The 12,248-nt window shown below is 39.7% G+C and overlaps 2 protein-coding genes across 4 annotated transcripts in view; one reads left to right on the top strand and one right to left on the bottom strand.

The window, feature by feature from the left end:
• LUC7L3 (LUC7 like 3 pre-mRNA splicing factor) overlaps nt 1-543 on the top strand; it is a 23,175-nt gene extending 22,632 nt beyond the window's left edge. For both annotated transcript variants that reach the window (XM_068976540.1, XM_068976541.1), the window contains one exon: nt 199-543. The gene's annotated coding sequence lies outside the window, so the exon portion shown is untranslated. The remainder of the gene's footprint in view (nt 1-198) is intronic.
• Nucleotides 544-7,333: 6,790 nt separating this feature from the next.
• Nucleotides 7,334-11,959, bottom strand: ANKRD40CL (ANKRD40 C-terminal like). Of its 2 annotated transcripts, XM_068975834.1 has the most exons (4): nt 11,926-11,959; nt 9,184-9,264; nt 8,276-8,436; nt 7,334-7,477 (listed from the first exon to the last, which is right to left on the bottom strand). In XM_068975834.1, exons 1-4 carry the CDS (start codon nt 11,957-11,959, stop codon nt 7,334-7,336), a joined length of 420 nt encoding a protein of 139 aa, XP_068831935.1. The 2 variants fall into 2 exon arrangements, with proteins under 2 accessions (XP_068831935.1, XP_068831936.1); XM_068975835.1 differs by lacking the exon at nt 9,184-9,264.
• Between the last annotated feature and the right edge of the window lie 289 nt (nt 11,960-12,248).

Raw genomic sequence — 12,248 nt, 5'->3', positions numbered from 1 at the left:
GTGAGCCATTCACATAGAGGCAAGCATACACAGGCACATGGTTTTAAAAAACCACACTGATGCCTTGATAATTGAAAAGAATACAAACATTCCATATACATATATTAATTAGCAGTTAGTGACTGGGCCACTTAGTCATGAAAATTTGCCTTATACATGTTGTCTAATTATCATTTTTCCGCAAATTTTGCTTTGTAGGAATACTGTTGGAAGATTTTTGGAAGAAAACTGAAAACGGCGTAAAGTGAAGATCGACATTAAAATGAGGTGAAAGAAAACTATAGTGGCATAGAAAAAGTATAAAGCTCGGTTAGTTTTCTTTTATTATTATTATTAAAAATTAATTCAGGACTGATGTGACCTATCAGATTTCAGAACATGTATTAATAGCATATATATGCCACTGAAAACTTAGGTCCTGTATCATATCTTTTTCTTTAAGACTTTTTAAGAAATATTACCTAAACATGTGGCTTGCTCAGTGTTTAATTGCAAGTTTTCATTCTTGGGACTTTGAAAACGAGATTAAACGTTAATATTTGTGTGAATCAGACTAAGTGGGATTTCATTTTTACAACTCTGCTAGCTTTTGGATTTAGAAGTGAAAATAAAGTATCTCCGACTTTCTGTTACAGATTTGTCTCTTTGTCATTGAAAAGTTTTAGTATTAATCTTTTTTAATAAAGTTATTGGACTCTGAACTAGTCCCTTGTTTTAAATATGAGATACGTTGTTACTAGAGATCTTGGTGTACAGTTTTATCTGATTTGTTCTGTTTAAGACTAATTTTTATAGAATTTCCACAGTTTAAATGTTTTAAATAATGGTGCTTCAATTTTTAGTAGTTATGAATACATTTGGATTTTGCTTTTAATAACGAAGATATACAATGAACTGGAATATATTTTTACATCCCGGAGAGATTTCTTTAGTAGTAGAAAATTCAAAATTTCCTTCTGACAAACACTATCATCCTCTAGCTGTGAAATAATGATGTAGAAAAACATTCAGACACTTTTAGCTGGTTTTTTGTCTTAGAAATCCTGTATCAAGACTTTTTTGACCTGGTCTTATAAATATATTTATTTCTGTGTATGGAGTGTATCACATGAAACAAGGATTTAAAAAAAAATGTTTAAGGTAATGGGAGTGTGTGTGTGGGTCATGTATGGCAAATTTGGCAGCACATTTCTACCTGTAGCCAGCTTGTTGATTGTATAAAAGTACTATTAGCTCCAGCCACATGTGTCATAGTTCATATACATCACAGTTCTTCATGATTTATAGTTGTCAGATATTGCCATCAGTTTATAGGTAGAGAAACTTGAGTTGGTATGTTAAATGATTTACCTGATGTCTTAGGACTTCATGTTGATGGAGAAACTAGCACGTGGAATCTAGGTCTCCACCTCACAGTCCACTGCCTCACTTCATGCCACTGTAGTTGTTCTAATAGGCATAATAATAGGCTACAGAATTACTAAAATAACCTCCACCAAGCTTTGGGAAAGAATGACGCTTCAGAGGCTTTGTATGAAATAATGGTGTGGGGACAGCACTCTTGGCTCAACTAGATGGAGATAGATGGATTCTCAATTTGTGAGAATTAATGTAAGATGGGAAAACAGTCTAACACAAAGTCAGCCACCTCCCAAGCACTGCTTTGTGTAGTTTGACAAGATATGGTTATAGAATAAAGGTCATAAAGTGATAGTTTACCAGTTTCTATTACTGAGTATTAAGAAAAACAGAAAACAGAAGAAATTTATTTAAGTATTAAGATACTTAGTCATTAAGGTGTTAAATCGGGTATTAAAATGCCAAGTTTGTTCTCTTCTGCCTCACGTAGAATCGTTCGCTAATTTATTTTAATGAAGTACAGTAAATGAGTTTATGCAGTCTTCATCATCTTCATCTGTATGGATCACTAATGAACTTAATACGAAATTTGAAGGGGAGGCCTGGTCGCTTGAGGGGTCTGTGACTAAAGGTTTTGGAGATCTAGAAATTGGGTCACATTCAACACCCAAAATTAATTAGGCTCAAGGAAGTTATTCTTATTAACCAAATTCACAAGAATCCCATGTAGTGGTCATGTGCTTGTTTACATTGAGAAATACACATTTCTCTGGTGCAGACCAAAAAGTTGTCAGTTGCTTCATGCGTATTTCTCTTTGAAAAGCCTTCAGGGGGAGCCGATTTTTACTAACCAGAAGATTACTTGGTAAGACTGCAAGCAGCAATCAGTTCTTAAAACTTTTTTTATTTTGGAAAATTTAAGATGCAAGAGTAGGACAGTGTAGTTAACTGATTAAAGTTCATCACCATAAGATTCAGTGACCATTCTTACTCTGTGTGTGTGTCCCCTGTCCCTGTTATTTTCAGGCAAGTCTCAGACATACTTAATTTACAAATGTTTCTGCATGTATCACTAAAAGACATAAATTTTACTGATTTAAATAAATTGGATAAACTTGAGTTCATACTGGTCTGGTGGGAGCCTGGTAATTGAGCCTGGTAATTGCTGTTCTGGCATCCTCCTTTTTGCAGGGTAGTGACACTCGTCTTCACCCTTTTTGTTAAGACATCTTTTCTTCAAACAGATCATAATACAATAATTTTTCAAGTTGTATTAAAACATCTTTCTTGCCTTCTTGAGCTAATTTTGTTACCCAGCCTAGAGACACCTTCTTTCCTTATTAACATTATTTACCTTCAGGTGATCTGTCTGGTTTCTTCAATATAGTGTTAGAGCCATATTTCTAAGGTGTGAGAATACTTTGACCACATGCGGTTGGGTTCAGTCACTTGATTAGAAATTTTTAGAGATGTTAAAACCGAACAATTTAGGATGGAAGTGTTTTTAACTGTGTCTGTTCTGTGCTTTCAAAAATGTGTTGTAGATGAGCTGTGTGAGTATTTTTTAAATGTGCATAAAATGAAAAATACTTGAACTTGTGTATATTTTCTGTGGGGTGGGACTTCCCGCAGGGTTGTTTTTCAGGTTTGAGTTTGGACTGATTTTTAGTTTATGAAAAAATCCCCGGGTGACTGCTTTTTAAGAATTTTGTATGACAGACTTGTGTATGGTTTGGAAAAACAACAGAAGTGTTTTGTGATATGTCTCTTCTGCTCCTGCTCTTCCTGTCCAGGAGCTACTAGTGTTAATTATTTTTCCAAGTGGTTTTTGTGGGGAGCTGGGTGGTGGGGGATGTAATCATTTATATGTATGAATCTCTTAAAATATATCATAGTACAGCATATTTTTTGAATCTTGCTCTTTTCACCCAGTGTATTTAGAAACATTTGGGATATAGGAGACAGCAATTTTAAGTTAAAAAATGTAGTTTCAAAAGTCCATTTCAGTAAAAGAAGTAAATGTATTTTTCATTGTATTAGATTTTTTAATTTCCTAATTTAAAAATGCAGTTTGAGTTTCATAGTTGATCTGTTTCTTCCCCTTGGCCATCCCAAATAGATCAGTTGTCATTAGCTTTAAAAATGTTCAGGAACAACAGCTTCAGAAAACAGTTGGATCCAACTGTGCTGTGACTTCTGGCTGTTCCATCCCTAGATACACACCCTAGAGAAACATATGTGCATGCGTGTCATAGCAGCATCATTTGTAATAGGAGGAAAGGAGGCAAAGACAAACTGGAAAGACTTTAATGTCCAACAGACCAGGGGACCAATATGTGGTATATTCCTGTAGTGGGATTCCAAGAAGGCAGACTGCACTACAGCCGCACATGAACGTGGATGAGTCTCTGGTCAAAAAAGCAAGTTGCGGAAGAATAATCCAGTTCCTTTTCTGTGAAAGTCAAAACCAGTCCATAAATACATGGTAAATGGAAAGCAAGGAAATGATCTAACCAATTCAGTGTATTGGAGGGAGATCCTGAAGGGCAAGAGGATCCTTCAGAAGAACTGGTGGTGATTGTTGAAGCTGGGTGGGTGGTTTCTTTTTTAAACTGTATGTGTATGTGCTTTTGTATGTATATTTCTTAATAAAATTTAAATTTTAAAAAATGGGAAAAGGTCTTGATGTAGGTAGTAAGTAGTAAAATAGATACATAAACAGTGTATTTCATGGAATTAAAGTGATAGGTTTAGAGTATTGTTTCTCGAGTTCCAGACTTAGGGTTTTAATTGTAGTCTTTAAAGCTAGAGACAGGGCCTCCATGTATGTTTTCTTTGTGATACGTTATTTTTATCTTGAAGTAATTTTCATTTGGGTGTCTGCCAGGAAACTAATTCTGTTTCTATATAATCAGCTTCCAAAGAAGCTTTTTCTCCTAGATTTATACCAATCTAGGAAGGAAACCTGCCGTTCTCCTGACCCATGGTCAGCACGTCCTTCCCTTTGTTCAGGTTACATTATCACCTCAGAGGGGCTACTCTTGGTCCTTGTTTTACTCTTAATAAGTGTACTTACATGAAGTGTTTAAATAATGTTTGCTCTGTAAAGGGGAAGTGGTTGAAATTTGAAAGGCACCTCAGTTCAGTTCAGTCGCCCAGTCGTGTCCGACTCTTTGCGACCCCATGAACTGCAGCACGCCAGGCCTCCCTGTCCATCACCAACTCCTGGAGTCCACCCAAACCCAAACCCATGTCCATTGAGTTGGTGATGCCATCCAACCGTCTCATCCTCTGTCATCTCCTCCTCCTGCTCTCAATCTTTCCCAGCATCAGGGTCTTTTCAAATGAGTTAGCTCTCTGCGTCAGGTGGCCAAAGTATTGGGAGTTTCAGCTTCAACATCAGTCCTTCCAATGAACACCCAGGACTGATCTTGCAGTCCAAGGGACTCTCAAGAGTCTTCTCCAACACCACAGTTCAAAAGCATCAATTCTTTGGCTCTCAGCTTTATAGTCCAACTCTCACATCCATACATGATTACTGGAAAAACCATAGCCTTGACTAGAGTATATAAAATTCATGTAGCTAAAAGGCCTTGTATCAGTTACCCGTCGCCCTTGTATACTTCCAAATAAATACCCCAAATCACTTCATTATAAATGAACCATAAGCATTCTAGACCACTACTAAATATGTTCTGGAAATCTTTTTAGGATAGCATTCTGGTAACTGATTTGTTTCAATGACTTGAAAATTACATAATCTTGAGCGGAATTGTATGTCACTCAGAAATTTAAGTTTTTACTATCTGTGCATGAACTACATAATAAAAATTATTCTTGGGACTTCCATCCCAGTTTGGTGGTTAAGACTCTACTTGCACTGCAGGAGTGAGTTTGATCCCTGGTGGTGAGGGAGCTACGATCCCCTGTCCCAGATAGTGTGGCCAAAAAAAAAAAAAAAATTTTTTTTTCCATTAAAATTACTCTTGATGCTTCAGATATTTATTAATCTGCAAAGCTATGTTGCTTCTAGAAAATACATCTGATGCAGGCTGTATTAACTTGAAATGGGTATGCGTATTTTACCAACCTTGTGGTAATTGCCCTTATTGATCTTTCTGTGCTTCACTAGGTGACACCTGTGCAGGTTCTATTGTAAGCTTTCCAACAGTACTGTTTTCAAATGAATTTATTCTACCATGTTCACTTAAAAGCAACCTAAAATCTCTCTTTTCCACAAGCAGTGATTAACCAACCCTCAGCCCATGCCTCAATTTATCTTCTTTAAGACAGATTGAAAATAACAGGGACAAAGCACTTGGGGCTTGGCCCCTTTTCATCCCCCGTCACAGCCCTGGCAATGGAACACTGAGCTTTGGGTGGCACTGGCTTTCATTAGGGAGCATGCTATCTTAAAAAGTGTGAGTTGGATGCCAGACTTAGACTTGGTGCTGAGGTTCTCCTAACCAAAACCCCATGGGTACTAAGTAAACCACATATTTAGGTTTCTTACTCATCTCATGAATAAAATGGTACACATTTCACTTGCACTGTTCAGAACATTTTCCCTTTTTTTTTGGCATTGGGTGAAATGTTGATGCAATGTCTTACTGTCCCTTCACCCTTCATCAGAAGTGAGCTGTTGAGGATTTGAAGATGAGAGAGGGATGGCTTATTTCAAGTGCTGGAGGAGATTAAGACATTGTGCTTGCCCAGGAGGTCTCTGGTACTTTTTCCTCAGTTGCATAAGAGTTAGCGATGACTTCACACTGGTGTGTAAAAAAGTGAGTATTAATGAAAGTTGGTAAATGGAGTCAGGCAGGAGTGCAAATTCAGTGCTGTATGCTGTGTCTTGGCTCTTCTGCAAGTTGTTAGGTTAAAAAGTGGTTACTCAAGTTGTGTAAGTCCTGCCATTTAAAGGTGGTTAAGAGCTGTGTACACCACCATGATTCTTGGCCTTTGGGCCAGAGGCAAGGCTTAATAGCTCAGAGCTTTTGTGTAATAAAGTTTTATTAAGTATAAAAGAAAACTGCTGACACAGACATCAGAAAGGGGCAGAAAGAGTGCCCTCTTGCTAGTTTTCAGCAAGAAATTATATAAGCTGCTAATTAGAGAAAGGAAATGTCTCAAAACTCAAGAGAGTGGCATCAGACCCCTCACCCATAACATGCATTTTGAGATAGCATTGGCACAAGGTGAGTCATCCTGTGCCATAAAATTGACATGAATCTTGAAGAGAAGCAGGTTTCTGAGCAAATACATAGTTTTATTAACATAGCTTAAGAGAACATTTCCATGAGTAAAACATACTGGTTTGTTGAGCCATTATTGGTTCTGAGTCTTAGGTGGAACTGACTTGAAGAAAGAGTCTAAGGTAAATACATAGTTCATTAACATAGCTTAAGAAAAGCATTTCCATAAGAAAAACACATTGGTTAGCTCAAGGTTTGAGAAAAGTTCAGGTGGAACCAGGTGTCATGACAACATAGAAATTTTAAACCTTTTAATTTTGTATAGAGAAGGGAAAAAATTATATCTGACCTTTGTTTCCTCCTGTTTAAGAGAAGAAAAAAAGTCTGCTGCCTGTTACCCTGTCACCATTTTGTAGATTTCAGAGTTGTAAGACGGAAATGATGGTAAGAGATGGGTTTAGAAGCTAGGGCCTTTAAACCAGGGTGTCAAGTGGGCCCTGGCTTTCCCAGCCCCAGTTAGCTCACCCTGCCCTTAATGGAGTTGTGAACAGAGCCCGGCCACTTGTCCTGAGTCTCGGGAGTGCATACCTGTGCCTGACCAGGACTGGGGTACAACTTTACAGAATAAACTTGTGTCAAAGCACTTTAAACGTGTTCTACTCCCAAGCCTAGAGAAGTTGCACAACAAGGAAGTAAGTACACATACGAAGTCAGCAAACTGTTAGATGCGTCCAGACTTCATTCTTCACAAAATATTGATTCCAGCTTTTCATTTCTGCGATTTAATACGTCATTTTTGCAGCATTGCTGTTGTAGCAGGGCTTCTCTAACAGAGATGGTGTATATTCTGTCAGTGCAGAGCTTCCATTTTTCATTAAAATGAGTTCTACTTCCTGAAAGTCCTGTAGTCTTAGAATGTCTTTGTCCTTAATATGAAAAAGAAGTTACATAATGGTTCACAAACACACGTAAACTTAGGTGAAAAGGCTGACCAGGATTGCCCCAGCACTGCTTTCTTTCCATCCGTGGTAAACTGACTCAGCAGTTGAGGATTGTTTTCCTTTCCCGTTTTTGTGTTTCAGACCTTGTTGCTGATTTCCAAGGGGAATAAAGTCTCAATTTAAAAAAGACTTTAGTCCATCCAGGGCGCTATATATATATATCTCTCTCTCTGAAAGTATGACCATCCCACCACTTTCAGTTTATAAAGAATATACTGTTAAGCCACGGCACCAATAAGAATTGCTAAAAGGCATTTTGAAAGTTGCTTTTTTAAAAATGCCCAAAGAGATGAGAGTTTCCCTCAAGTTAAAAGATGAGATTTATTTTGAATCAGAAAAATACATAAAAATGCCCCGTTTTGTTTCCTGAGACTGCAAAGGCTTGACTTTGCTAAGCAGGTAAGAGTGGCTTTGTATTTTCTGTCCCCGGGATCAGTCTTTTGAGATGTGAGTCTGGCCATACATACTGAGCTAGGGTTTTAGATTTTGGTGGTTGTAATTCAGAGAAGTAAAAAGAGTGAGTAAATTAAAGGTACGCAAATCTGTAAAAGCACCAGATTGAAAATAACCTAGCTACCATGTTTGGCTATCCTGCAGCTAAAATGTCCAGTGTCTTGGATTTGTTTTCATATTAATAATACAAAAGCTAGTGATCGGCTTCACTGAACATAATTTTACCCACCTAGGGCCCAGTCTCTATTTAGAAACTTGTAAACACCCTACCTTTCTGAGCAATGTGTTTGGTAGCTTTCTGATCTTCTCCACTTGCTCTGGGTTAATCCCCAGTTCATAGCAGCTTGCTTGTAGTAGATTTTGGTAACTCAACTCTTGTCTATCCAGTTCAACTTCAATGAAGTCATTTTCTTTGTGGCTCTGAATTCTGACTTTAAGTACCAGCTCTGGATCACCCACAAATTTTTATGTAAAAGAAAATTAACATTTTAAACATCAATTATAGCAAAGAGCTGAATAATAAATAAAAGGCATATATAAACTTTTAATTATCTGAGGTTTTTATAGGAATGCTGGGCAAGTTCAGGTATATGCCCCATTATACTCACCAAAAGGCAGTGTGAAGCCAGGATCTAAAAAACAGTGTGTGACATGCAGTACCTTTGGGAGTACATCTTGTTGGGTGTGACTTGGGTGTGCTTTGTTGTTGTTTGAAACATTTGAAGAAAATGTGTAGCCCTGGGGTGCTATATTCTTAAGGGTGCAGATCATCCTGTTGATTCCTGTTGGATCCCCTGGGACTTGAGGGGCAGAGACACAGGATAATTCTACCATCTTTGAAGACATCTTTGGGTTTCCCTGATGGCTCAGCTGGTAAATAATCTGCCTGCAAAGTGGGAGACCTGGGTTGAGAAGACCCTCTGGATAAGGGATTGGCTACCCACTCCCGTATTCTGGCCTGGAGAATTACATGGGCTATATAGTCCATGGGGTCGCAAAGAGTCCGACATGACTGAGCAACTTTCACTTTTCACTTGGAGACAGTGGCATTGGGTGAGTCTTAAGTCTTAAAACTTAATTGTCATAAGAAGGAGCAGTCTTGACTAAAGGTGGAGAAAGTTGGTGAAGCCAAATGATGAAGTTGGCTTTGCAACATGACCTAGGGGTTGAATCCTCACCTGGGCAGGTGTCATCAGGTTTGGTATTATCACCTGGATCAGTTGGCGACTGTTGATTTGAGCCTCCTTGTTTATATTCACCTGAGAAAGAATTAGAGAAGGAGAGGTGAGAAACAATGGCAGCTCAGCATTTAGCTGTGTGCCAACTCTGCCAGTTAGACAAGGGACAATAGAGCCCCATCACCACTTTCTGCTCTGCAGCTCCTCACAGGAAAAAACTCGAAAAGGGCAGTAATTATACTCAGACTTGAACAGGAATTTTCCTTAATTGCTGCTTAAATCATGAAAAGGAACTGAGATAGTATTTTTAAATGATATGTAATCTGAAGAAGAAATATTTATAATATGTGTGCTTAACTTGTTTCTACTTAAATGTATTTGGCATTGAGAGTTTTGTGTCTCCAGATCTTTAGCAGAGTTATACAGTTAAGAGAGTCCCTTTAATAAGGAGAAGTTTCTCAACCAGAGGGAAGTGAAAGGAGGGAACATTAGAGCATCAAGGTGCCAGGCCTTTTACATAGAATATCTTCCCAAGGCTGCTGTGTGCGGTGCTAATCCTTGGGGAAATGATTCAAACAACAATTTAAAAACCCAAAGTGACCTTTGTGCTAGTGTGTACAACAGGAGAGAGAGATTAATCAGGTGACCTCAGGTAAATGTGATTTTACAGTTGTAGGCCTGTTGAGATCAAGATACACAGTAGTGTGAAAACCTGGAAGGGGGTTGAGAAAGACCTCTCTGAAGGCTAAGTGACCTGACATCTGAAGGTTGAGTCAGCTTAACTAGATTCAGAGGGTGGAGGGAGAAGAGCTTTTCAGGGCCTGGGAACAGCAAAAGGCCCAATTTTTAATATTGATTTCATGTTGAAATCATAGTTTTGGTTTATTGGGTGAAATAAATATATTAGAATTAATTTCACCTGCCTTTTAAATGTGGCTACAAAAAAAGTCTACTTATGTGGCTTGTGTGCTAAGTCGCTTATCTTGTGCGACTCTGAACCCTATGGACTGTAGCCTGCCAGGCTCCTCTGTCCTTGGAATTCTCCAGGCAAGAATACTGGAATGGGTTACTGTGCCCTCCTCCAGGGGATCTTCCCAACACAGGGACTGAACCCGTGTCTCTTAAGTCTAACCTGGTTTGGTAGGTGGGTTCTTTACCACTAGTGCTTTATGTAATATTTTAATTGGACAGTGCTGGTGTGAGTGAAAGGCCTTTATTCTAGAACAGTGTCAAGCCAATTAGACGGTGTTCAGGAGAAGACTGTCATAATCAGACTTGCATTTTGGAAAAAAGAATCACAACAGAAACCTCATTGGCCTTACAATAATCCCATGGGGTGAAGGTATTATTCCCATTTTCAGACAAGAAAATTTGGGCTGAAGGATAAAGTAACTTGGAGTTTGCTCCAGGAAATGGCAGGACCTGGATGTGACCTAGTTAAGAGGAAAGTGAAAAGAAATTGTTAATCCTTCAGTCATGTCCAACTCTGTGATCCCATAGACTGTAGCCCTTTGCGATCCCAAAGGCCTGGCACCTGTCATCTGTCCATAATTCTCCAGGCAAGAATACTGGAGTGGGTAGCCGTTTCCTTCTTCAGGGTATCTCCCTGACCCAGGGATTGAACGTGGGTCTCCTGCAATGCTGGCAGATTCTTTACTGTCCGAGCCACTGTGGAAAATGTGGCCCAGGGCAAAGTGGCTACCCAAGGAATTGCAGCCCCCCCCCCCCCCCACCTGAATGCTGTTACCTGGATAGGGGTGACTTGCCTCTTCCCTGCCCTGTGGACCTCAGAGCATGCCCTGCCTTGACCACCTTTTGCTTGAGTCACTGCCAGGTGCAAAGGTGACAGCAGAGTGAGGGACTTTGGTGGAGGCTGGAGCGTGGTGGGCTGAGAGGGGAATCACACATTCGAGCCACAGCTCCCAGTCTCTCAGCAGGTGCTCCATTGTCCCATCTGATTTTGCTTACAAAACAAACTCAAAAATTATAAAAAATTTCAAGCCAGCAACCACAGAGCACTTAATCCCAAGCATGAGGTCTGTCTGATGTAGGACCCTGCACAACTGCTCTGGTCTCAGGCCCATGAAGTCAGTTCTGTTGAGGGCTTAAACCATACAAATAAGATAGTCTTGCCCAGTGCAGTGCTCTCCCCAGATGGAAATAATGTCCCTGTGCCCTTTCACTCCAGCCGAGAAGGGAGCTCCGTGCTGGTCAGGGAGACTGACCCTGAACTGTAACAATGCCGTTCTCACCCCTTCACTACTCAGGCCACACAGCATGAGACACCCCCACATGCAAAAGCATTTCATTTTCGTGATGGACCTGTGGATGGACTGGGTCTCTTAGAGGTCAGAAAGCATGCTCTTTGAAGTCTGGCAGATTTGGATCTGAATTTCTCCTGTGCTATTTAGTAGCAGTGACACCTTAGACAAGTCACTTTTCTGAGCCTGTTTTCTGATCTGGAAAATGGGATTAATAATCTCTACCTCACAAGCTTATAAGAAGGAATGAGAAAATACACAGAAAATATAACCACTCCTACATGTACTGAGCACCAGTATTTGCTGGCTGCTATTATTAATTATAGCTATTGATACTTGCCTCCCTCTGACAGGACCCGTGGTCTACTTTCTCTGCTCTTGACTACACCACTGGCAGAGTGGAGAAGGACACCCCACGCTTCCTCGGGCTCTCCCCTATCCTCCTTGACAACCATATTGGAAACAGGAGTTAAAGACTCACCTGAGGGCTTCATATCCAGTTGGGGTTCAGCCATGAGTAAGTTCTGTAGTCTGTCAGATCAGCAGCCCCTCCAGCATTTATACTGAGCTTCCAATCAAATAAAAGGCATGTTTTAAAGCCTCAGTGCATCTGTCTGCTTTGAAACAATATGTTCTTGTCATTGGCCAGTGAGATAGGGCAGGGTTGGCCTGTTTTACAGATAGGCAAACTAAGGCTCAGGTGTTTCGTATGACTTGCACAGGTTGCTGCAACTGAAGGAAGGGACTAAAATTCAATGCTCTTTCCTCTCAGCCTGTGTCCATGGGGAAGCAGTGCAGGCTAAT

The sequence above is a fragment of the Capricornis sumatraensis genome, chromosome 8 (assembly GCF_032405125.1).
Source record: "Capricornis sumatraensis isolate serow.1 chromosome 8, serow.2, whole genome shotgun sequence".
In the NCBI taxonomy this organism is placed as follows: Eukaryota; Metazoa; Chordata; class Mammalia; order Artiodactyla; family Bovidae; genus Capricornis; species Capricornis sumatraensis.
Note: the sequence above shows the minus strand (reverse complement) of the source record. Positions and strands in the feature narration are given on the sequence as shown.